General features: G+C 38.7%; 1 protein-coding gene across 1 annotated transcript; it reads left to right on the top strand.

Annotated features, from left to right (window-relative positions):
• The first annotated feature begins 1,943 nt into the window (after positions 1 to 1,943).
• Positions 1,944 to 11,026, top strand: gdf5 (growth differentiation factor 5). Its single transcript, XM_017479397.3, has 2 exons — positions 1,944 to 2,919; positions 9,218 to 11,026. Exons 1-2 carry the CDS (start codon positions 2,472 to 2,474, stop codon positions 10,078 to 10,080), a joined length of 1,311 nt encoding a protein of 436 aa, XP_017334886.1. The 5' UTR covers positions 1,944 to 2,471; the 3' UTR covers positions 10,081 to 11,026.
• The last annotated feature ends 16,759 nt before the right edge of the window (positions 11,027 to 27,785 follow it).

Raw genomic sequence — 27,785 nt, 5'->3', positions numbered from 1 at the left:
GGTAAACCGCAGGCCAGCGGACATTTCCTCCTTTTCCCTTCCAGCTCCCCCTTCTGAAAACATCCTGAGAGAAGAGTACATGTGGCAATGGTCAGACATAAAATGTGCTGTGTTCAGTGTTCTGAATGCCAGTGCTGAGGTTTTCACCCCTGGGTGAGTATGTTTATGTATACATCAAGAGTTTCACCTTGGCGATCCAAAATCTCACAAAAGCTCTCCAGATCCTGAGTGTTGTTCCTTTCAAAATGTAGGTTGGCTGTTGGATGTTATAAATGATGACTGAGTGGGTGTTTGCAGAATACCATTGCAAACGGGCCATAACCTTCATAACACCGGAGATGGAGCCATATAAATGTATGGATCAAGTATGAATGAACAGGAAGATGTAATTCATTCTTTTTATGGATGTAATATTTCAATTGAAATCTTTGTACAAAAAAAGCACCAAAGGCTTGATGAAAGCTATGCTACTTTAGAGGTTTAATGTATTATAGATCCATGAGTAATGGTGCTGATATTAAAATAGTTTTATGAAAGTATTTCATTTTTAACAGATGCTTCCCCAAAAAGCTAATAATAAATGGTATTATTAGACAGTAAAATAATAAGTTGTTTATCTAACAGAAACATTTTACTTTAATGAAGGTAGTGTTTCCTATTATTTATTTTCATTATAGGTTTTTTTTTTTCTTTTTCATTTTATTGATTTCCTCATGATGATAATAACATTATGACGTAAAACCAAAAATGACATTTTACTATGTAAGGCTTAACATTTCCAGAATCTGAAAATGATTACAATAAATCAGTCCTCATTTTATAAATTTTGTTAAAGGTTAAAACAACATCACAATGCCACCTGATAGAAGGGAACTGACATAGCTTTTTATGTTCAGTATTAGTTATGTAGTGATGAATGCACAGTGCATGCAGCATGAGAACTTTTCCACCAATAAAAAGTGCATAGTTTCTGTTTCAAAACAGAAGGGAGTGCCTGCCAAATATCAAAACCATAACAAGGATTCTGGCATCTAATTATTTCTTCAGCAGAGCTTGATATTTATGACTCTAATACAGCAATTATGTTAATGGTGTGATACACTAATGTGCCTGGATTGCTGCAAATAAATTTATGTGTGAAATAGGCCTAGTTATTGAGCGAATATGCTGACGGCATTCATCAAATATGGTGTCAAGTCAAATAGTGTTAGAAACATTTATATAGGGTTTATGAATGTCCCTATTATGGCACAATATATTATACTATAATGTAACAAAATTTGGCTGTCTTAAGTGGGAGTAGGATTTATTGACTGGAGCAAAACCTGGGAAGTTGGAATAATGAGGCGGAGTTAAACTTGGTTGTATATTTTTGAATCATATGCAACTGACAGGAAATGAGGAAGGTCAGATTGTGTGTGGGTGTGTTTGTACTGAAATAACATGAAGTGTCTTAAATCAGAGGCATCCAATTCTTGGCAATGTGAGTGGTGTAGAAGGTATAATTGGAATTCAGGACTAGAGTATATAATTTTAAATGCTTTAACTAACATTTTTAACCTATAACATATGTAGGCTTATTGCATAGAGGAGGGCATATCGAGAGCATCACTAATACATAATTATTTTCATATATCTTCTTTACCCTTCTAAATAGCCCAAGTACACGCTAAAAGAAATGGCCTAAGGTTATTAAAATTTTCCTCTTAGTGGTTTCATGCAGCCAGTGAGCTCCTGAGAACAACGGTGGAAACAGCGTAGACTTAAGGAGCAATATTGCAGTAAAATGAGTCGGGACCTCATGACATCATGGAGTAATTTATGTGGCTACATCTTGGCTCCAATCCGTGCACTCAGGTTTGTGCGTGATTTGCGCACCTGCAGATCTCTCTCTCTCTCTCTCTCTCTCTCTCTCTCTCTCTCTCGTTGTGTGTGTGTGTGTGTTTCACTATTTTCACTGGACAAGGTTCAAATTAAGACCGAGAAATAGATGACGGGTGATTGTAAGACAAAGAAAGAAAAAAGAAAAAAAGTGCCAGAGAGGAAGGGAGAGAAAGTAAATAAGAGAGGGGAGTAAAATAAATAATAGGTTAGGCGAGAGAAATAAAAGGAGAGAGAGGAACAGAGAGAGAGAGAGAGAGAGAGAGAGAGAGAGAGAGAGAGAGAGAGAGAGAGAGAGAGATGTGGCAAGTAGTAAGAAGTGCAGGGTAAGTGCCCAGAACTCCGCAAGATTTAGTACCGTTAACAACGTTTCTGATGTCCATCGTACTCTCGGACCTGCGTGATGGAGCACGACTACACGTGCAAGCAATTCGCCCCACTGTGGTTCTGCAGGGCGATAATCACAACTTTCGAATTTTAACCTGCCTCAAGTCCAACCATGTGAGGATGTACCTTCACTTCCCAGGTTCCTTTGGAACGCTTACCTTCACGCGTTTCTCCTGCGTCGGAACCCGCTAAAAACTACGAGGATGAACGTTCTCGCTCTGTTCTTCGGCTGCTGTGCGCTATTGTGCGTGCACTCGGTATCGCAAGCCCTTGGTCTCGAACCCAAACCGAGGCTAACGTCTTCTGCAGCGAAGAGCGGCACCAAGGTCTCGCGCATTCGCGCTGCGGCGCCGCCGATTCCGGTCGAAGCGATGCCCCCGCAAAGCGCAGCGCACGCGCCCTCAGGACTCACCGCACGCACCAGCGTAGCAAAGGCCATCCTCGCGGCGCATCAAAGAGCGTCGGCAAAAAGGAGCGTGAAGGTGAAAGGTAAAGTGGTGGAGAAAGAGAGACCGAGACAACCGGTTGTCACACCGCATGATTACATGCTGTCTCTTTACTGGTCTCTGTCCACTGGGCAGATAAACCGAAGCGCAATGCACGAGGCGGGCATGGCTAATACCATCACGAGCTTCGTGGACAAAGGACAAGGTATTGGCTACTACTAGTATATAATAATAATAATAATAATAATAATAATAATAATAATAATAATAACTATTATTATTGTTGTTTTGTTGTTGTTGTTGTTGTTGTTGTTGTTGTTGTTCTTCTTCTTCTTCTTCTTATTATTATTATTATTATTAATTGTGCAATTCAAATCAACTGTATTTATGGTGCTTTTAATAAGACATAAAGCAGTTTTAAATAAATGGCAAGAGTAGATTTATATTTAGATCCCTAATGAGGTGACAGTGGCATGTGACAATGAAACCACTTGAGAACAAAACAGAGGAACCAGACCCAAAAGGGAACCCATGCTCTTGCAGTAGAGTAAAGGTAAACAACTAAGTATGCTGAAAGGATGTTCAGTATAAGTATATAGTGAATATGAATCTTATTATAAGCACAGGACAACAGCAGTTCTAAGAAAGCTACAATATAAAAATCTGACATATGAATCCAAAGACTAGAAGCACAGCATCATTTATCAGAAAAAAATCGTATTTTTTGAATGTGAAATTAAAACTGATACTGTCAATTAAGACTGATACAATTGCAATAATGTATCTGTATACTTTCATACAAATTATTCAACTGAATGTGGTTGGCATGGCAGAATGATTCAAAACTGCACCTAAGTACATAGACTGGCATTTATATAAAATTTATAGCCTACTAAGCAATTAATAAATTATGTATTCCTGGGTGGAGCCTGGTTGATTATAACAGCTGTTATTTATGAATGCTTCATTGGGTTCTTATTAGGGCTGTCAGTTGATAAATTTTCTTAATCATGAATAGTCAGACACTAATTGCATGATTAATTGCATATTTAAACACTTTGAGATTTCACAAAAAAAGTGAAACTGTGTTAAGTCAGACAAAGCTGGTAAATGTAAAAATGTATATTTTAGGGATGTGACGGTGAGGAAATTTTCCCACCGTGGGGGTTGAAGCCTAAATACAATCGGCAGAAATAAATAGCTAACCATTTGCTATAAATGAACTACACCACGGTTGCTAGACTTCAATGTCATGTGAATGTTTATCCACATTTTGGGGGGAATTGTGCACAGCATACCTGAACCAGTTTATCTGCAAAGTTTTTTCCTGTTCAGTATGATGACATTTAATGTCCCTGTCAATGTCTGTAGTCCCATTTAGTAAATTGTTAGCAACCGCCTTATTAGCAATCACACTGGTACAGTGATGTAACAGCATAACAAACTTAATAGAAGAGAGTAGTCTCAGTACAAAAGGAAAAATTTATGGATTGCACATTCTATCAGTTTTTGTGTTTTCATCTCATTTAGCTACAAAACACATTTACCCAAACCACTTCGAAAATAAAATTATGTTTCATACAGTAAGTGTACTTACAATAAACCTTAACAGCATAACATAATCAAGAAAAAATCTACATTCTACAAAGCTGCCATGTCAGTGCCTCCTACTCTTCCCTGTGTTCCTTACATCTCTATGAGTGCACAAATGGCTCTGGATTGAACTTTGTAAGCGGTGGACCCATCATGTTCAAAAACATCAGAGACGAGATAGTGTGGATGGGAAGGGATGCATGCTGCGAGCTACAAATGAGATTGATTTTGGATAAACCCTGCTCACGCTCCACTCGATATTGGTATGGTATTCACAGTGGCCATCAACTGCCTCAGTCTTTCTGGAACATTTTGTCTATTTGAGTCCCTGTAGTCCCTAAAAGCCTGAATGACTGTACATTGGCTGTTAATTGTATTTAATTCCGGGCAGTCAATCTCACTTTCAAAGCCATGCGCAGGTTGACAACATTTATTAATGTTCGTGAAGCATTCATAAAAACCATGCACTATCAGGCTAGCATTATCACTGATAGTCGTGGGAATGGCCACCAAACTGCTTCATCAGAGTTCTGCTACCGCTCGCTCTTTTGGACTCTTGCCTTTATAGAATTTTGTTTGTGTTCTTTAAAAATGCTGGCATTGATAACTGCTTTCTTTTCACCATGACACACTCTACAATACATGCTACGTGGCTGTAGACTTCGCTATGTGACAACAAATTCAGGTGAACTTTGAACTTGAAATGATTACGTTATGTGAAAGATGCTATTGATTGGCTATTAGCAGTAATTTGAGCATTTCTATTGTCGGATTTTTGGTTGTTTTGTTTTACTTTTGGTGAATTAAAAACTGGAACTATTTGTTTTGATAATATTGCTGTGGGAGAATTTACATCCAGCTGCAAAGGTGCCGGATACACATAAAAAGGTTCCAGTACGCAGGTGTGCGATATTTTAGAGGTATATTTTTCAAAGTAAGCTCTGCCCGGGCAGCCGTGCGCATTTTATTTTCGCTTTTAAATTAGCGGCAATTCGGGGGCCGCAATTGCTTTTAATGGTTGGTTCATTATTATTCTTAATGAAAAACACAACAACAAAACTGTACAGTGACAAACTCACTTATATTAAACATAGAACATTTGAAACCAAATCTTCCACCATCGACTTGTCAGTCAGCTCGCCTCACTCTTGTTACATGATAAATGAAATCTGATCTCTGCTGCGACTCAGACTCATTCAGCTCATGCTGAATTGAGCAGACACATTCAGTTTTTAATTGTAACGTCCATTCTCTAACAGTTGTCCATGAACCAAAGGAGGTTTGGTTGCTAAACAATATCCAGTAGTCACCCGTCATTGCCATTGTAGTCTGGCACACTCAGTGACTCACAATGGTATGATTTGTTTTTAAATAGTAGGTTATAAACTTTGTAATCCTGTGATCATTTTGCTTAGACAAGGACTGACAATATTGCAGTGGACCCTTGTCCATTGAACCATCTGGGAGTGTTATAAAAGGAAAAGAACAGTGTACAAGTTCCCCTGTCTTCTCCATTGCTTTTCTCAGTTTTAATTTCCACCCTATGGTAATGATAAAAAAAAAAAAAAAAAAAAAAAAACAGGGCAGGTGCTTAACAACCTGAGTATAGTAACAATAACCTGTGATTTAAAACACGATTTTATGATTTTCATTACTATCCATGAGTTAAAAAATAAAAACAAACATGTTCAACAAACATGTTCATGTTCATGTTCAACAAATCTGTTTTTGAAGGTCTATAGTCAAATTATTTAATTCTTCTGATTATGTGGCAAAAAAATTAATATGTTGACAATATAGCTAATATACAAAATCAAATCAAAATCAAATACAAACTTCAATGCCGTCCACTGCCATCACGTCTGGAGGTTTAGGACAGATGCAAATGCAGATCAGATCTTTATTAGAGAAAGGCAGAAAAATCCAAAACGTGAAACACAGGTGTGGTCAAAAACAGGCAAAGGGTCAGACAATCAGCAAACGGGCATAAACGAGACTAAGCAAGAATCAAATAACAAGGACGAGAATAGGATCAAAACTATAGGATCTCCAAGGATCACAGCTGGAGAATTGCAGAAGTTAGTCGCATCTTGGGGTCAGAAATCTCCAAAACTACAATCTGAAGCCACCTACATCACCACAAGTTGTTTGGAAGGGGTTCAAGAAAAAGGCCTCTACTCTCATCCAAAAACAAACTTGAGCGTCTTCAGTTTGCCAGACACTAATGGAACTTCAAATGAGAACGGGTTCTATGGTCAGATGAAACCAAAATAGAGCTTTTTGGTAATAAACACCAGAGGTGGTTTTGGAGCACACAGAGAGGTACCTCATGCCCATGGTTAAATATGGAGGTGGATCTTTCATGTTTTGGGCTGTTTTTCTGCCATAGGACCTGGACATTTTGTTAGGATACATGACATCATGGACTCTATCAAATATCAACAGATATTAAATGAAAACCTGACTGCCTCTGCCAGAAAGCTTAAAATGGGCTGTGGTTGGATCTTCCAGCAGGACATACATCATTCCAAAACATACATCAAAATCAACACAAAAATGGTTTCTGACCACAAAATAAGTTTTATTTATATAGTGCCTTTCCACAAGCTCAAGGCCACTTTACACTTCATATACATTTAACAGGACAAAGTACATTAATATACATTTCAACAGAAGCCATAATTTCAATTACAAAACAGGAAATAAATCATCAATCAGTAATAGACAGATAATGCACTGAGAAAAGATACGTTTAAAGCTGAGTTTTAAAGATAGAATTAGAGGAGATGTCATGGAGGCTCTGAGGCAGAGAGTTCCACAGTTGTGGTGCAACTACACTGAAGGATCTCCCACCAAAAGTGGATAGATGGAATCTAGACCACAATTTGGAATCAGAAGAATGTAGAGTACATATTGGTGTGCATGGATGCAGCAGATCACATATATAACGAGGTCCCAGCACATTGAGTGCTTTGTATGTCAGTAGAAGAATTTTAAACTTAATATGGCATGAGACAGGCAGCCAGTGATTAAAAAAGATTGGAGTAATGTGTGCAGAACGCTTGGTGTTAGTGAGAACTATAGCTGCAGAATTTGGATGTATTGTAATTGGGCAATACTATTAGCTGGTAGACCAGTAAAAAGTGAGTTATAGTAATCAAGAAATGATGATATGAAAGCATGAACTAGTGATTCTGCATCCTTCAAACTGAGAATGGGGCAAAGTCGTGCAATGTGACATAGATGGAAAAAAGCAGTTTTAGTGATGGTTCTAATGTGGACTTCAAAAGTAAGAGATGGATTGAACGTTATTCCCAGATTCTTGATGGTTTTAGAGGGTTTGGTCGGATTTCCATCAATATTGACACAAATGTCAATATTTCTTATAAGTGTTTGTGGTCCAGAAATCATGATCTCAGTTTTGTCAGCATTGAATTTGAGGAAATTACTGTTTAACCAAGTTGTACATCATTTATTTAGGCAGTTAATGAGATGATGGCATGTGTTTCATCAAAACGTGTGGATGTATAAATCTGGGTGTCATCAGCATTGCAGTGAGACCATGACAAAGAATGGTCTAACCTAGTGGGAGCACATAAATTATGAACAGTATAGACCTAGTACAGAACCCTGGGGGATACCCAGGGAGATACCCTGGGAGTGAGAGGTCAAAATCAAGATCCTGCCATGGCCATCCCAGTCCCCAGATTTGAAACCCATAGAAATCCTGTGGGGTGAACTGAAGAGTAGCATACACCAGTGTGGACCTCGAAAGTTGAAGGATCTGAAGAGATTCTGTATGGATGAATGATCTCAGATCCCTTGCCATGTATTCTCCAACCTCACCAGGCATTATAGTAGAAGACTCAGAGCTGTTATCTTGGCAGAGGGAGGTAGCACAAATTATTGATTAAATGGTACCAATAATTGTTGCACTGTGGTGTGTTTGCAATTTTTTGATATCCATGTGTGTAGAGTATTTTTGTGAATTTATTTTTAAATAAAAGCTTTTTTTTTGCCTAATCTCAAATTGCCTGTAAAATACCAATAAGATGCTGAACCACTGTAATTATTGATATTTGTAAACAATTTGACTAACATTCTGCAATAAGTTGTAAATCTTTTTTGTTTCCAAGATTCCCATGATTTTTTTAAAAATTATTTTCTAGGTTAGCTTTTGAGCACTATTTAACTTTATTAAGCTTGCTAGGTTGTTCTGACTAGAAGAGGTTGTATACATAGATTGATAAAGTATATGTGGGAAAGACAAGCAACATAAGCCTTGTGATTTGTGAGATTATGATCCCCCAGATAAAAAAAGAAATGTAGACATTTACTGTAAATGTCACAAAATATTCATATATTTTACATTCATATTGTGTGCTCACAAGACCTGTATTAGTCTATCCAGAAAGCAATAAATAGTTTTTGTTTCCAGGTTTGGTGCACCTATCTTGTACCTAACATTTGCCATTTTATCAGGTACAGTTACCATATACAGTAAGTGCATTAATATTTGGCATATTGTAGCCCATCGTTTGCTATGTACAGCTGTTTTTACACACACACACACACACACACACACACACACACACACACACACACACACACATTTAAACACTTTGACTATAGTTCCATTATGAATATGTTAGTTTTTCCAGGAAAAAGTATGTTTTTAATTTTGCACAGATGTAAACACAGACCAGTATGGTGTGGTGTGTATTCAAATAGGGAAAACATGGCTTTTTAAATAGAGCAGCATCACAGAGCAGGCTGAAGTGGATAGTATTTTAATTTCTTAAATTATGTTTAAAGTTGATAAACCGAAGATTTTAGTTTGGATTTTCTGAATGTAATGTTTCAAATGAAGACATTGCCATGTTAATCTCTTACTTTTGTATTTCTTGTAGATGAGCATGTGCCCTTGTTAAAGCGCCAGAGGTATTACTTTAACATCAGTTCCCTGGAGAAGGAGGGACTGCTGGGAGCTGAATTACGTATTCTCCGAAAGCCCTTCACTGATCCTATTAGAAACCCTGCCACTGAGGGCAGAAACTGTCTTCGACTTTACACATGTGCCACAAGTAAGCAGAGGGCTATGTTGCTCCAGTCGCAGCCCATACAGGATCATAGCATCCCAAAATGGGAGGTGTTTGACATTTGGAAACTGTTCAAGAGTTTCAGAAACACTGTTCAGCTTTGTTTTGAGTTGGAGGCAATAGATCAGGGCCACCCATTGGACCTCAGGTCACTTGGCCTGGATCGTTCAGGACGGCAAAACAAGGAGAAGGCCTTCTTTGTGGTGTTCAGCCGCACAAAGAAGCATGGTCTCTTTTACAATGAGATCAAGGCACGCTCAGGCCATGACAAAAAAACTGTCTATGATTACCTGTTTACGCAGCGCAGAATGCGCCGGGCACCACTGCCACGTGTCAAGAAACTGAGCAGAAGTCCAAAGACACGGTGCAACCGCAAGGAGCTTCATGTTAACTTTAAGGAGATGGGCTGGGATGACTGGATCATTGCACCATTGGAGTATGAGGCCTTTCACTGTGATGGAATCTGTGATTTTCCCATCCGCTCACATCTGGAGCCCACCAATCATGCCATCATCCAGACACTCATGAACTCTATGGATTCTCACTCGACACCTCCCACCTGCTGTGTACCCACGAGACTTAGTCCTATCAGTATCCTCTACATTGACTCAGCTAATAATGTTGTGTACAAGCAATATGAGGACATGGTGGTAGAGAGTTGTGGCTGTAGATAGCCAAAAGTACTAGAAGAGAATGCTAAAAGAAATTCTACTATTCTAAAGCTAGACAAATTGTTCTTGCATTCTGTGGCTTACTATGTGGCATCAGTGTCCTCCTTCAAGGCACATCTTCTAACTGCCACTAGACTTGCTGGGTTCAAGCATATCATTTAGGTCATTGGAATAGTTTGGACTAGATACATAGTATACCTTCAATATAGATACACAAAGTACATTCTCGTATTTGTTAATCTATTTACATACACAATCTTTAGCACAACTTTGTGAAGATTGGTTCAATTCACATGTGAAGGATAAGTCTATGCAGATGTTTTCAATATATATATTTTTAAATCTTCCTTAATTTATTACACAAACCTAAATTAATATTCAAATATTTCAATTCTTACACAGCTAATTAATTCAGTAACTTTGGGGCATTTTCAGATTTTCAGGCAACATAAATTCAAATGTTATGATGGGGTGGTCTAAACTTATGCTGGGAAAGCTCTCTGTATTCATATTTAAGCAGGTACTAGACTTTAATTTCTGGACAGTCCATTTTAAATCTGTTAAATCTGTTTTTATTAAGAATGCACTACTTCTTTTTCTGTCAGTGGCATGCTCCAGTCTCCTGACTTAAAGAAAAAATAATTTCATATTTCTACCACATTTCTTTATAAACAACAGAAATGTTTTATTTATTGAGCTGCTGTTCCATATAGCCCATTAAGACCATGCACTGATCACAGGCCAGCATATGTCTGTTGGAGTTTCCAAAAAAATATAATTGAATGAATTTTAAAAACATTAATTTGTAAATTCATTGCATTCATTCATTGTTTTCTTGGATTGTTCTCCATCATTCCTGAATCTTCCCGAAAAATCACGTGCATTAAAATGAAATGTTTCTTAAAGGACCCCAGAATGACTCTTCTGAACTAACTAAAGTAAATCTGATAAAATATTATAGATGGCAATTGCTTTATACTATAAATAACAGTTTCTTGATTTGAAATAAACATATATATATATATATATATATATATATATATATATATATATATATATATATATATATATATATATATATATATATATATATATATATCTGAGTTTCCACTAAGGTAACGTGTGATTCTCACCTGTGTTGGATTATCCCGAGTTTACTTGTGTGTGTTTTTGCTTTTAGTGCCTCCTTTAACAAGTGTGAGAGAGGAGTGTGTGTGTGTGTGTGCGTGTGTGGTTGAATGAGTCTGCTGAATAGCGAAAGTAAAAATAGAGAGCATAAAAAGGCCTTTTGAGTTTCCTCAGCCTGCCTCCTGCCTCCTCATTCCCAACCCAATCCAGATGTATTACAGCGATATAGTAATAATTTAACATTATTAGAATGATAATTTTATAATTATTTAATTTTTTTATTCAAAATAACAAACAGCAGTCATGATATTACCATCTAATAAAATGTCTGTTCAATGAAAAAACATATTAAACTACAGTTTGCCAAATATATTTTTGTTTACAAAGAAATATTAAAATAAAAATAATAATTTCCTGTGCTAATTTTTTTCTCTTTATTTTTAATACTATTTTCTGCGATTTTTTGTGGCAAAGAAGCACTCTGAAATCAAATGTGTTCAGTAATTCTCTACAGCATGAGATGAGCTTCAGCCTGGAGACCTTTTCCAACTGAAGGCTGAAGGTGGCTATGCAAGTTTGTTTTAATGTGAGGGAGGAGAAGCATGTGGAAAAAAATATATTTGTGCAGACCTTATTTAGGCGTGCCATTGCGAACCTACTTTGTCTAACATATGTCATGTAAATATTTTTACTGGACATTGTGTCTAACAATCTTTTTGTTTTATCAGACATTCTGAATTTTTAATTGTCAAAAACCGACCAATAGAAACTCTGATATATTTCTGTTACGTCTTTCTCAAGGCCCAACAGTGGCAGCTTGGCAGTGCTGGGGCTTGAAACCCCAACCTTTTGATCAGTAACCCAGACCCTTAACCATTGAGCCACCACTGATGTGAATGCATGAGATTATGTAAAGAGGACTGTTTAATATGGATACATGCCTTTGTTTTGGTTTTGTTCTCTTCCTGTTCAGGTGTTGGTTCATGTTCGAGGGTGTCCCATTATTGGTTCCAGCTGTCTGTACTTAAGCGTGACTATGTTGGTTACTTAAACCCCTCGTGTTGCAGTGCACTTCGCACAGTATTAAATGAGTAAGTGAATGAATGAATGTAGTGGCGAATACGTTTAGTATAGTAAGTGGTCTTGTTTACGTGTCCTATTCTGTTCCCTGCCTCGCATCCAGTTTCTTGTTTAAACCTTGATTATCTGTTCCTGTCTAGACCGCGTTTCCTTTTTTATTGATTCCTGTTTGAAAATAAAGAAGTTGATCTGCACCTGCTTCTGCCTCCGCTCCCGTTTCCCTTGAGATGCTTTGCCAGACCTTTACTTCAGCTGCTTTTAGTTGCTGCTTATTTGTGGGTCTTTCTGCCTTCAGTTTTATCTTCAGTAAATGAAAAGCCTGCACCACTGGGTTGAGGTCATCAGATATTTAAGAACATTTAATTTCCTTGCCTTCAGAAGCTCTTGGGTTGCTATTACAGTACATTTTAGGTCATTATCTGTCTGTACAGTGAAGCACCGTTTTGCAGCATTTGACTGAATTTGACCAAAATTGAAAGTATAGCTCTATACCAGAGATACCCAAACTAGGGCCCGTGGTGACTTTTGATTTGGCCCTCAATGCCATATGTGAGAAGAGGGAAGGAAAGGAAAAAATGTCAGTGACGTTGATCTTCATTTCTAATTTAACATAACATTTTTAATTTATTTTTGAGCTACAAAAAATGTCAATTGAAATGAAATGTAGAGAATATAAGTGAATTTGACTTTTATTTAATGTACATGCGTACTTCAAGGTCAGAATGCTTTGCTCAACAAACAGGTAATAATGGAGAGATCCAGGCAGTGGCACACAGACAAAAGGAAATTTAAAAAAAAAGTTTGTCAAGATGATTTTTCATTTACTGAAATCAAGTTAAAGGTCTAGTCTAGTTTGCAAACAGTCAGTTGCTGTTTTGAAAGAGTACAATGTCCATTGTCATTATGAAACAAAACATTCTTCTGAGAATTATTCTGAGCAGAGCACGCTGCTACTTCTAACATCAGCTCAAGAAAGTGCAACACGGGCCAGGTATCAGATTTCCGCACTAATTGCTAAAAGTGGAAGAGACTTCGCTATTGGAGAGTTCGTCAAAGAGTGCCTTCCAGTGGCTGCAGAAGCAGTGTGCACTTCTCAGATACGCATGTTCTCAAAAATCAGCTTGTCAAGGAATACTGTTACCAGACGCATAGAGGACATGGCCCAAGACATCGGCAAGCAAATTAAGACAAAAGCCTTTTATGCCTTTTCAATAGCTTGCGACGAGAGCACCGACATATCTGATTCTGCACAGCTATTGGTATATCTATGTGGAGTAAATTAAAATTTTGAAGTGACACAAGAGCTGGCTGGCATTGAGACTCTTTCTGGTACTACTAAAGGAGAGGATCTTTTTTTTTTGCTGTTGAGAGAGTGTTGAAAAATAATGAATTAAAGTGGGAGGATATGGCTGGCATTACAACTGATGGAGCCCCAGCAATGGTAGGCAGGAAATCTGGCATTACTATGTTGGTGTCTCAGAAAGTCAGTGAATGTGGGGGGAAATTAGTAAAGTACCACTGTATTTTACATCAAGAACAGCTATGTGCCAAATCCATCAGGCTTGTGGATGTGATGCGTGACGTCATCAAAATGGTGAATGATATACGCTCCAAGGCGCTCTCTCACCGGCGGTTCAAGGTACTGTTGGATGAGATGGTTGTGCAATATGGTGATGTGTTGTACCACCAGGAAGTTAGATGGCTGAGCCGAGGAAAAGTTCTCAGGAGATTTTTTGATCCGCGTTATGAGATCAGAGCTTTTCAGGAAAGCAAGAATGGTAGTATTCAAGTGCCCATGGATAAGAAATGGCTTTCTGACCTGGCTTTTCTGGTGGATGTCACAGAGCTGCTCAATGTTTTAAATGTTCAGCTCCAGGGAAAAGACCAGATTATCACCCATCTTTTTGATCACGTTAGAGCCTTCAAACAAAAACTACTGTTGCTCAGAAGACATCTCTCAGCAGGTAACATTCACAATTATAATATTCACAATAGTTTTATGTGCAGTTATTATTATTAGTAATAATACTATATTTAATTTGCATTTATATCCAGTGGTGTCAGCTTTGGTATTTTTTGTTAATCAAGCTGATAATATTTGTGTCAAAGTTCTCTTAAATGATCATAGATTAATTTCCTTGTTTTGTCAGTTATTTATTCTATTTGCATCCCTCTGTTTTTACATGCCTGCTTTTCCCTTCTTTCACTTCCAGTCTCACACTCTTCCCCCCTCTCTCTCACTCTCTCTCTCTCTCTCTCTCTCTCTCTCTCTCTCTCTCTCTCTCACTCACTCATTCCCACATCCAGGAAATTTAGCCCATTTTCCCTGTCTTAGAGAGGCAGGCATGATGAAAGAGAAGGTACCTGAGTATGATGCTGTTCTCAGCAACCTTATCCAGGAGTTTGACAGTCGCTTTGAGGACTTCAGACACAATGCTTCTGACTTTGAGTGGTTTGCTCAACCCTTCACCATCAGTGTGGACACAGTCAGTGATGATCTGCAGATGGAACCAATTGAGCTTCAGTGTGATTCAGAACTCAAACACAAGTTCAGGTCCTTTCCCTTGACAGACCTCTGCAAATGTGTCCCAGCAAACAGGTACCCAAAGATGTGCAAACAGGCACAAGTGATGCTGTATCTGTTTGGCAGTACCTACCTCTGTGAGCAGACTTTCAGTCTGATGAACTTGAACAAGTGTAAACTGAGAAGCAAACTAACTGACTCTCACCTACATAATATCCTGACTTTGACAGTAAGTCAGCTGCATCCCAATTTGGAAAAACTTTTGAAAAATAAGGACCAGTTTCATGTCTCTCATTAGAGGTCACTGATATTGCAGGCATATGGCTGTGTTATTTATAGCTTGAATAGTTGTATTAGGCATTCAACATGTTGTACTATAAATGGGATTGTTTCTATGGTTTCATTATACTATAAGCTTCATTGAACTATAAAACTCTGAATATTCTCTACTCAATCGTACCATCACAATCACAGAAACCCACATCCGCGTTCCTCTTGACATAACGTCCTTCTTTCTTTTAAAAAGACGCACAATCTTCTCCTCTGCAATCCCTGTGCACCACGTCAGCATGTCCAATTAGGATGGAGCGACCTGTGAGAGTGAAACAGGAGGAGTGAGAGAGAGAGAGAGAGAGAGAAAACACACCAGCACAATACATCTCCTGACATAACAGGTCATACCAAGTAGATATGTTGTAAATTAAAATACTTTATTTACATATGAGTTGCTGTAAAATGTAATCTGCTATCAAGTAGAATACCAAAATAATTAAAATCCTACACAATTAACACATATTTGTCATTAGTTTTGTACTTGTCTTAAGGAGCACAAAATATTTTTGTTGCTAATAATTAACTTCTGGGTTTTACTTATATTAATAACAAGAGAGTTATTTGAACACCAGTTAAGTATTGTGCCGATATAATCAAGATATACTAACTCCCTGTCTATATTCCCTTCAGTAAACCTACCAGCATATTTGTACAAAAGAGAGATGGATTCCTGAATCCCCATGAAGAAGTTCTTCCACATGCAGTTGTGGGTGAAGGGGTTCTCCCTCCCTGCCCTGTGAAAGTATGTGAAAATAATCCATTGCCACTGACCAAAATGTGGTAAAAAGCACTTGGACTTGAGACTTTTCAAAGGTGTCCTAAGTGACACCACAGAATAGCCTATTGTCCATAGAACATAAGTTCAAATCCATATGGCCAAGAAGGCAAAATTGGCCACACTTTCAAGGAGGGGGGGGTTTAACATACTCCCTCTCCACTTTCAATCACCATTTTCATGCATGGAGACAATGAATGCTAACCCTAGTGCTTTCCTCTGAATGTGTTACGCTACTCTGTGATGTTTTATGAGCAGCAGTACGAAAAGCTGTGACTGGCTTCACATGTCTTAGAGGAGTGTTAGCCTTTGCCCTCCCTGGTTAGTAGCTGTCATGTGATAGGGGAGCACTAACTGGAGGGTGGGAACTGTCCATGACTAAATTAGGAAGAAAATCTGGGGGTAATAAAAAAAAAAAGAAAAAAAAAAGAAATGGGTTGGAGTTGTACATCTGTGTGCACATCACATATATGTTTTAGTGATTTAGGATCAATAAATAGAGAGATTAAAAATATAATCAAAATCAATTTTGCAAAGCAAATAGAAACAATGTGTTTATTCTCAAATAGCTTTAAGCAACTTTAACATCAGTACTAATAATAATTAATATTGGTTTACTTAGGAAGAATATGGTGACAGAAGCCTCAGAGTAGTACAGTACATATGACAAGCTCTTGAATCTTAATTGCACATACTAACATATTTACACATATACATCACGCAAAGAAATCAGTATACAAAGCAAAAAAATGCAGAAATATAATAATAATAATAATAATCATAATCATAATCATAATCATTATAATCATAATAATAATCATAATAATAATAATAATAATAATAAGCTTATTTTGTATAGTGCCTTTCTCAGACCCAAGGTCAATATACAACAATATGTACACAACTTCCCATGACTGGGTCTTGCCTAATGACCCCGGCGAACCAGTCCCAGCCTCATGTCTGATTCTTGGCTCCTCTCAGAACCTGGTACTTGTTGGACAATGCCTGTATTGGAACCTGAGGGGCTGTGAAGACATTTTGCCCAGAGTGCCACGACCACCAGGGGAGGGAGTGTATTTTGGCCCTTGGGGGAGTTCTGTCATATCACAACAAACCAGTGACTACATTTCCCATCCTGCACTGTGGACTACAAACATGGCCGCCATTGGCCACAATTCCCAGAACCCTCACTTTCATTCTAATAACACTCACCTGCATCCCATCTCACACACAATCACACCACAGTTTAAAAGGACTTTTGAGGGATTCACTTTTTGCAAAGTATTGAGTGTTATCACAATACCAAGCGTTTGTGCTGTGTTCTGTGATTTGTTTCATAGTCTTGGATCTTGTTTTTCGCTACATGCTTTTGCCTTGCCTGTTTTATGCCAGTTTGCAGATCACCTGAAACATCGGATGTTTTTTGAGCACGCTTTTGTCTCATGATTTGGTTTCATACTGCCTGCCTCTCTTTAAATAAAGCTCTTATCTGCACTTGCAACAGTCCTAACCTCCGTTACGCGAATTACGTGATACACCCACACACTATATATACCGTGGCAAGAAAAAGTATGTGAACCTTTTGGAATTTCATGGTTTTCTGCATAAATTTGTTATAAAATGTGATCTGATCTTCATCTAAGTGAAGGGTATTGACAAATATAATGTGTCTAAAATAGTAACACAAAAAAAATTCTGATCTTTCATGTCTTTATTGAGAACAACCAAAAAAACCTCATAGTGCTTGTGGAAAAAGTATGTGAACCCTTGAGTTAATGACCTCAAAAAAGCTTCTTTTTTTTTTTCACACCTCGAGTCTCATTAAGAAAATGAGTTTGGAGGTGTGGACTACAGCTACTTTGACTGATAAAAACCCCTCAAACGTTTGGAGTTTGCTCTGCACAAGAAGCACATGCTTATGTGAGCCATGCCTCGCCAAAAAGAGCCTTCAGAGGATCTACAATCAGAATGGTTGATTTACATAAAGCTGGCAAGGGTTACAAAGTGATTTCAAAGACTTTAGAAATTCACCAGACTACAGTTAGGCAAACATTTTACAAATGGAGACACTTTGGGACTGTTACTACTCTACCATGAATTGGGCGCCTAGTCAAAATGACACCAAGAGCACATCGAAGACTCATCAATGAGGTAAGGAAACAACCCCGAATGACAGCCAAAGATTTGAAGGCATCATTGGAACTGGCTAACATCTCTGTTCATGAGTCTACAATACGTAAAACATTGAACAAGCAGGGTATCTACGGCAGGACACCACGAAGGAAGCCACTGCTTACTAAAAAGAACATTGCTGCATGCTTGAAGTTTGCAAAAGAGCACATTGACACTCCACAGCGGTATTGGCAAAATGTGTTGTGGACTGATGAAACTAAAACTGAACTATTTGGAAACACCACACAGCACTACATCTGGCGTATGAAGGGCACAGCATATCATCATGAAAACATCATTCCAACCGTAAAGTATGGTGGAGGAAACATCGTGATTTGGGCCTGCTTTGCTGCATCAGGGCCTGGCCAGCTTGCAATCATTGAGGGGAAGATGAAATCTCTCTCAAGTATATCAGACAATTCTTCAGGATAACGTGAGAATGTCTGTACGTCAGCTGAAACTGTGTAGAAGTTGAGTGATGCAACAGGACAACGACCCAAAACACTGGAGCAAGTCCACAACAGAATGGCTTCAGAAAAACTAAATCAGCCTTTTGGAGTGGCCAAGGCAGAGCCCAGACCTCAACCAAATAGAGATGCTATGGAATGACTTAAAGAAAGCCATACACATGAGACGTCCAAAGAATATGACAGAGCTAAAGCAGTTCTGCTAGGAAGAGTGGGCTAAAATTCCTCCTGAACGATGTGCAGGTCTGATCCACAGCTACAGGAAGTGCCTGGTTCAGGTTACTGCTGCCAAGGGGGGGTCAACCAGTTATTAATTCTAAGGGTTCACTTACTTTTTCCACTGCCATTTTGAATGTTGAATGAGTGTGTTCAATAAAGACATGAGGGATCAGAATTTATTTTGTGTTATTATTTTATTTGTCAATTATATTTGTCAATACCCCTGACTTAGATGAAGATCAGATCACATTTTATGACAAATTTATCCAGAAAACCATGAAATTCCAAAAGGTTCACATACTTTGTCTTGCCACTGTGTGTGTGTGTGTGTGTGTGTATGTATGTATGTATGTGTGTGTATATGTATATATATATATATATATATATAGAAGGGGGCAGTACTAGCTTCTGAGGCCAAGGGTATACTTACTTTTTTCACAAATCTATTGAAATTTCTATTGAATAAATGATTGAAAAAGCTATTTTTCCTTGTGGCTTTGCTCAAGTATATCAACTTCATTAATAGCCATTGTATTAAAGATGACGAAGATGTATCCAAATATGTCAAAAAAGTCAGCAATTTCCATGGGGTGTACTTATTTTTTCCACATGAATATGCGATCTGTTTAATGGGAGAACCCTGTCAATGAGAAGCTTATGTTACATCCTGCAAGCTTCACACGCACACACACACACACACACACACACGCGCGCGCACACACACAGTCAACCCTTTCCCAACCCAATAACCAACATATGCCTTTTAACTGTTTCATGATGTAATTGTCCCCTGACACTTTTTAACCTATCAACTTCATTATTAAATGACATATTAGTGACTGAGAGTGCTAGCCACAGGCCTATAAATCTTTACAGTTGCATTCATAATTCTTCATAACACCTTTTCCATTTGTTCTCATTTTTCTCTGCAGGGTAGCAAAAACCACACTGCAGGCACCTACAGTCAATTCTCAGGGCACTCATGGGAATGGGGGGTATGGGGGGAGTAATTTCCTTTACTATCCATAATTGAGTGGTACATAATGGAGAAGGTGTGAAAGAAAGCAGAGTTAAAGTCTGGTGATTGTAAATATATTTTGAAGACTCTTTAGCTGCTTACTATGACTCAGGCTACTTCCGAAATCGCGTACTGTGACAGTACATACTGTCAATGCAGTACCTACTGCACGGCCGTTGAAACAGTACATACTAATTACTATGTGTGTGTAGTATGACTACAATCCCGGACATACTACATCCACCATGTTGGCACTGTCATGTAACCTCCTACATCATCATAAACACAAAAATGGACCACCAGATTAAAGCAAACGTAAAAACGCCAAAATACACATCAGCAGAGTTAACTGAATTAGTAGTTTAATGTGGGCAGTGTTGAGCTAAATTTGTTGCCAGCTAAGGCATGATGGAGATCGCAAAAAAGGTTTCAAACACCTTGGCAATTGTTCTCTTGTTTAAACCTTTAAACAAGTTAACAATTTATTTTGGTATTGTTAAACAAGTCCTGTTTAACCAAGGTTTAATACTTAAAATGAGCAGATGTGTTGTCTTCCGTGATATTTTTTCTGAGCTCATCCGCACCAGTCTCGTTGCGTTATGGGAATTTTTGACTCGCATAGTATCCATCGGTTGCACACTGCAAAATCTCACCGGAAGCAGCACACCTTCTGGATATTTCTCGCCTACTGGAATTTGGACATACTACCCATCTGGTGTACTGCTTTTCACCTGTTGTGTAGTAGGGTAGTACACCATTTTGGAAACAGCCTGTCTTGGTTCTTGGAAAAATTAATAATAGGAAATAATATAGGAAATACCTAAGTGAGACTTAGTATGTATTGCCACATCTATTTAACAAGAATGGTTTTCAACAGAAAAGTGTAGGCAGTGTCTTACATTACATGCAACTGTAATGTTCAATTTACATGCCATGGCCTCTGAGTCATGCACTCTGACATCCCTCTCCAGTTAGATGTTACTGCCCCATAACCACAGTTTACTCACACATATTTTATTATCAAGTCTTAGATTTTTGTTGAGAAGAGGACCCTCTGGAGTTCCAGGACTTTTACAGGATATAAAGTCTTCATGTATTTGAAAGTAATTATCAATAATTACAGCACAATGTGTTTATAATATAATTCTAAAAGGGAATTTTGAATGAGAGAGTGAAAGAGAGAAAGCCAACCAGCACAGAGCCTTGTGTGTGCGTGCATGGGTGTTATATGAAACAAAACCACGGAAAAGTGGAAACCATAGAATAAAGCGCTTTTTGAGTTGTTCCAAGCCTGCCTCCAACTTCCTCATTCCCTACCTGAACCTGAAAAGTGTTACACAGATATGGGGCATACTTGCAGGAAGCAAGCGGTTGGTCAGCAACAGGCTTGTCAGGGTCTGGTGGCAGGGCTGAGACAGACTTGCTGGGGTCAGGTGGTGAAGCTGGGACAGGTTCAACGGGGTTACTGGGTGGAAACCAGACTTGGATGGCTTCGCCATCAGCCTCAGGCATGAGCTGGTCTTGGGAGACCATGCCGTCCGCCTCAGGAAGGAGCAGGACTTGGGAGACCATCTTGTTGGCCGCACATTGGACTCTGGCTGGAGATTGGCTGTGGAGGCTTCCCTGTCGGCATCTTGAGGGAGCTGTGGAGGTGAGGTCACTACGTTGGCCTCTAGCTGGAGGTCCCCTGGGGAGACCACCTCATTGGTCTGGTCTCGGGCTGGAGCTCTGGAGGTGAGGCCGCCATGTTGGCCTCTAAAATATTACTAATGACCTAAAAAACACCCAATGGTCTCACCCTCCAGTACCTGAGTGACCATTTGGTCTGATCCGCCATGCCTACCTCAACCACACCTTACCACACACCTTAGAGATTAAATGGAACACCACCTTTGCCAAAGGCTAACTTGTCCAACATCACTGCCTTATTAATGATCTTATGGCTAAATGGGCAAATCCCACAAATACGCTCCAAAATCTATCGGAAAACCTTCCCAGATGAGCAGAGGTAATTATAACAGCAAAGTGGGGCCAACTTTATGACTGGTCAAATAGTGTACAACAGGGGTGTCCAATCTTATCCTGAAAGGGCCAGTGTGTAGATGCAGGTTTTCATTCTAACAAAGCGGAAGCCACATCTGACTCTACCTGTTTAGTCAGTTGATATTGGCTTTCAGTAGACTCATTATTTTTCCCCTCTTTTGGCTGCTATCATTAAGGGTTAAGACAGCAGAGCAAACATCCTCATATTTTGATTCTGGTACAAGTTTTATGCCGGATGCCTCTTCTAACACAACCCTCCCTATTTTCCGGGCTTGGAACCGGTACTGAGAGTGCACTGACTTGAGCAACCCTCCAGAAGCTGAGGTTGGTTCCCTGACCAGGTACTGAATCAGGGCCATGGCGGTGAGAGCCACTAGCCATTAGTCCACCAGGGAATCTTGTTGGCCATCTGAAGTCTAACAAGTAATTGTTAACTTAACAGCAACAGGCTGTCTGTAAGGGGTTGAAGAGCATGTATTTAAATAATTTTTTTCTTTTGGCAGAGAAAGCATGCTCATCAGCTACAACAATACCTTGAATTGACAGCTGGCACCCATAAAATAAATTAATTGAGGGAGCTGATTGAAGGAACTAAAATTGGATGGAATGAAATTCCATTGACAATTGACAGAGCTGTAGTAAAATATGTGGTTGAAAGTCTCCATCCAATTAGCATTGTGGAGCAAACAACATTCAAAAACCTCATTTGGGATCTCCAGCCAGGTATGGCTCCTGATTGGTTAGAATGAAAACTTGCACCCACACCAGCCCTTTCAGGATAAGACTGTACACCCTTGGAGTGATTCAAGACAAGCAACAGGGCAACTATTCTCTCTGAGTGACTAGACTTATTATGAATTATTATCATTTTTAAAGAGAGCTCTTCTAAACGTTTGATCATGAGGAAATAATTTAATAATTTTTTTAAAAAATCCTCCCATATGGCTGAATTAACAATGCAGTTTATTTTTCATTTTATATCTGATTGTATTCAATAATCCAGCAGCTTGCTATGCTTTTCTGTACTAACCTTTTTGTGTAAATTGTGCTTTCTGATAGTAGCAGGGGAAAAAAACAAAACAACTTTTATAAGTATATTGTCTTCTTCTATTAGCAAACATGAATATATCTTGCAAATGAAACTGTATAGTCATACTTGTATAGTTGATTTTGCATGTTTTATCCATTTAAGTAATTTTACCATGTTGTAGTAATGTGAATATACTTTAAAACTTGAGCCTTAGGCTTCTGTGGGTGAACTTTTATATGTGTACCTTTTCATGCGAAAAAATAAGTACACCCCATGGAAATTGTTGGCTTTTTGACATATTCGGACAAGCAAACATTTTATCATACATTTTATTTTAAAGAGCACCACTGTAAAGAAAAATAGCAAGGCAAAACGAGAACATTGCAAAATGGAATGCGGCACAATAATTGTTTTATCTCTATTATTTTGTGTTCATAATCATTTGAAATCGAAAATTCAATTAATCGACCAGCCCTACATGCTTCTACAATCAGAAAAAGATTGCACAAATTTGACCTGCATGGGTGGCATGCCAGGAAAAAGCCTTTGCTATCTAAAAAGAACATTAAATCAAGACTACAGTTTTCCAATGAGCATATAGGCCAAGACCAGGCCTTTTGGAATAATGTGCTCGGGACAGACGAATCAAAGCTAGAGCTGTTTGTTTATGGTAACAGCAGACATGTTTGGTGCAGACCAAAGACAGTGTTTCAGGAGAAGCAACTCATACCAACTGTGAAGCACAGTGGTGGAAATGTTATTGTTTTGGGTTACTTCACTGCCACAGGGACTGGACAGCTTGCATTCATTGATTCAACTATGAATTCTGCATCATATCAAAGCATGCTTGAAGATAATGTGATTCCATGTGTCTAAGCTGAGGTTGAACCAAAAGTGGACCTTTCGGCAGGATAAAGAGGATAATAATAAGGATAAATCTTAAGCACACTGGCAAATCCATCCAACGTAATGGACGTTAGGATGGACACAAGTGCAGATGAGAACTTTTATTTAAATTGAAGGCAGACAGACAAATCCGAATCATCAGACAATAGTGTGGCCAAAAAACAGGTGGTGGGTCACGCGATTGGCAAACAGGCATAAATGAGGCAAAACCAGAATCAAGAATGAGGGCGATAGCAAAACAATATCACAATGAGCCGAGAACAAACGCTTAGTATACGGAACGCTCACATATTACTTCACAAAGTCATAGTGTTAGAACAGCCTCTTATATACTGTGGTTGTGAGTGTTTGCGGGATTGGATGCAGGTGTGTGTGATTAGAACGAGTGTGAGTGTTCTGGGAATTGCAGTCCATGTTTCATCCTCATCCATGTTTGTAGGCCACCATGCAGTATAGGAAATGTAGTCACTGGTTTGCTGTGATATGACAACTAGCTTCTGAGGCGAAGGGTATAGTTAATTTTTTAGAATTTCACATCTAAGGATATTTCTGTTGAATAAATGATCAAAAAAGCTAATTTTCCTTGTGGGTTTGTTCAAATACATCAATTTTATTAATGGGTATTGTTTTGTTTCAAAGATGATCAAATTTTGCTTGTCTGAATATGTAAAAATATTTTTTTTTAAAAACAATTTCCATGAGGTGCACTTCATTTTTCACATGACTGTTAAACTATTATACACACACACACACACACACACACACACACACACACACACACACACACACACACACGCACACACACACGCACACACACAGATAGATACATTTATATTACTATTACTGCAAAAGAGACTACATTAAGCTGCTCTGTATGAATTACATGTTTTCTGATCCAGTCCTCAACATTTTATGAGGGACTTGTTTGATTGCTCTCTTCAGCTGTACCATTCTTTTGGGTTGTGTTAGTATTTGAGAACCACCTTAAAGGGTCAAATGGGACTCTCAATTAAAACCAGGCAGGGGCAATAAAAATTGTGGCTAAACAAGGAGTCACTGAATGGCGCAGGCCTCCTAGTGCTTGCAGAGTAAAAAGATACTGTGTTTCTGAGGTCCTGCAGTTGGCAACCCCCAGTGGTGTAAAGTAACAAAGTACAAATACTTTATTGCATAAGTAGCTTTTTCAAATTTGTATTTTACTGAGTATTTAAATTTTTTGCAACTTTTACTTTTCTACATTTTTTTAGCCAAATAAATACTTTTTACTCTTCACAAGTACTTATTACCCTAATTAAAATTATGTTTTATTATTTACACAAAAAAAAAGAGCAGAGTGGAGCATAATGCAGACAGTGCACAATGCACATACTCACAAACTTCAGTGTGACTATGCAGATGTTGACACTACAATAGCTGGCATCAAAGTGGAACTTGCAGGTACTTCCCAAACAGATTCTGTCCATCCATGGCCTTAATTGGATGTTTCAACTCATCTGAGGTAAAGGTGTTTCATACAGGATGAAACGTCTACTGTGAGTGCCAGAGACACACAAAATATTGGTGTCGAAAAATCCTCCATCGAATTTGAAGAAGCACATTGAGGTAAGTTTAGGTAAGTGATACTAATATTAAAAAGCTGTAACTATTTAAATAATAAAAAAAAAAGCTGCATTTTTACAGTACTGCCAATACTGAGTACACTTACAGGTACCCATTCAAGTGAACACTTTCTATGTGCTGGCTCTTTTTTGCACGTGTTGTGAAAAGAGCTTGAACCTCGCTGGTAGTGCAGATGCACTAAACACATTTCCAGTCAAACACACTTGAACATTCATTTGGGTGAGGTATTTGTGGAATCAGGGTCTGTTTGTATATCAGGCAGAAAAATTGAATGCATGTCAGAACATTGGATATGGACATTAGGCAGTATAAAGCTGCGTAACAGACCTGCCAGGGTCTGATTTTTTTTCTATTACTCAGGCAGAAAGATTTACAAGAGAAAGAGATTCCACTATAGGTGAACATAATTTTTCCCCTCTTTTGGCTGCTATCATTAAGGGTTAAGACAGCAGAGCAAACATCCTCATATTTTGATTCTGGTACAAGTTTTATGCCGGATGCCTCTTCTAACACAACCCTCCCTATTTTCCGGGCTTAGGACCGGTACTGAGAGTGCACTGACTTGTGCAACCCTCCAGAAGCTGAGGTTGGTTCCCTGACCAGGTACTGAATCGGGGCCATGGCGGTGAGAGCCACTAGCCACTAGTCCACCAGGGAACCTTGTTGGCCATCTAAAGTCCAACAAGTAATTGTTAACTTAACAGCAACAGGCTGTCAGTAAGGGGTTGAAGAGCATGTATTTAAATAATTTTTTCTTTTGGCAGAGAAAGCATGCTCATCAGCTACAACGATACCTTGAATTGACAGCTGGCACCCATAAAATAAATTAATTGAGGGAGCTGATTGAAGGAACTAAAATGGGATGGAATGAAATTCCATTGACAATTGACAGAGCTGTAGTAAAATATGTGGTTGAAAGTCTCCATCCAATTAGCATTGTGGAGCAAGCAATATTCAAAAACCTCATTTGGGATCTCCAGCCAAATTCTACCATCATATCAAAGCCCACACTATAATCAAGGATAGCGGAGGCTGCCCAACAGATAAATAATGTGAGGAGGTAATGGGTAAAGTAGAGAGCATCACTATATCCCAGACTGGTCATGAAGGAGACACAGCTTTATTGGAGTCACAGCCCACTGGATTGACCCAGAGATTCTGAACCGTTGCTCTGCAGCCCTTGCCTGCAGTCAGTTAAAAGACAAATAAATGACATCCACTCAGGGTGTAACATCAGAGAGAAAATACAGAGATTCACCACAGACAATGAGTCAAACTTGTTAGATGCATTTATGGTATATGGTGATGTGAACACAACATCTTGGGATCAGCCTGAAGCACTTGAAGAAACTCCTGAATTAGAATGCCAGCATAATGAGGATGAGGTAGAGGAAAGTGAAGACACTGAGCTTGTTGATGTTTCTTCTCTACTTGAACAGGGCAGTGACTTAGAGTATCAGCTGCCTAAACACTATCATTGTGCATGCCATCTTCTGAATTTAGTCTCTACTGTTGACATATTGAAAGCAAACACATCTGATTAATACAAGAAGTTGCACAGATCAACTTTTACAAAGTGTCAGGCTCTGTGAAATAAGAGTGTAATATCCACAACTGCCATGGAGGCAAACTTCGACACGTGTGGAATCCAGTTTATTTGCTCTAATGCCATACAGTGGAATTCTGCATCCATGGCTGTGGAGAGAATAGTTTGCATAATCAGAGAGAAAGGAAAGATTGCCATTAGGATGGTATGCTCTATATTGAATGTTCCAATGTAAGTACTGTTTATGGCTGATTGCTAGCATGTGATTACATTATTGTTTATCATATCCATTTAATCTTTTTTGGCTTGTTGACAGCTTTGGAAAAACAATAATTTAATCAGTGGTGCCAGTGCAGAACCATAAGATGATGCTAAAATGCTAGATGAAACTGACTGCACTGAAATAATATCTTGATATTTTAGTCTGAATCCAGCAGAAATTGCCTTCCTGATTCAGTATGCAACCACCATGTCCCCAGTCACAAAAGCCATTTACATACTACAGTCAGAAGCAAACCAAGCCTGCTCACCAGAGGAATATCCCTCAAGCTGAACACACCTGTACTTGCCTTAGCTACATGTAATAGACTCTTCAGTGTGGCTGGCCTTATTTTCAGGCCAAGGAAAGCAAGAGTACACTAATTTGAAAAGCAGCTTCTACTCAGGATGAACAGACAGTTCTTTAACTGGCCTGCTTAATCTCCTTTGCAAAAGCCACTGCTTGTTCATTTAAAATTATAGTATAGTCCATCCATCCATCCTTCCATCTTCTATACCGCTTATCCTTTTCAGGGTCATGGGGAACCTGGAGCCTATCCCAGGGAGCATCGGGCACAAGGCGGGGTAC

Source organism: Ictalurus punctatus, chromosome 11 (assembly GCF_001660625.3).
Source record: "Ictalurus punctatus breed USDA103 chromosome 11, Coco_2.0, whole genome shotgun sequence".
Lineage (NCBI taxonomy): Eukaryota > Metazoa > Chordata > Actinopteri > Siluriformes > Ictaluridae > Ictalurus > Ictalurus punctatus.
The sequence above is the reverse complement of the archived record's forward strand: the minus strand, read 5'-3'. Positions and strand labels throughout refer to the sequence as shown.

Excerpts from the sequence above, each read along its gene's own strand:
- gdf5 (XM_017479397.3), top strand. The coding sequence starts at position 2,472 with ATGAACGTTCTCGCTCTGTTCTTCGGCTGCTGTGCGCTATTGTGCGTG. Across the intron at positions 2,920-9,217 it reads CTTCGTGGACAAAGGACAAG|ATGAGCATGTGCCCTTGTTA; the intron begins GTATTGGCTACT and ends TATTTCTTGTAG.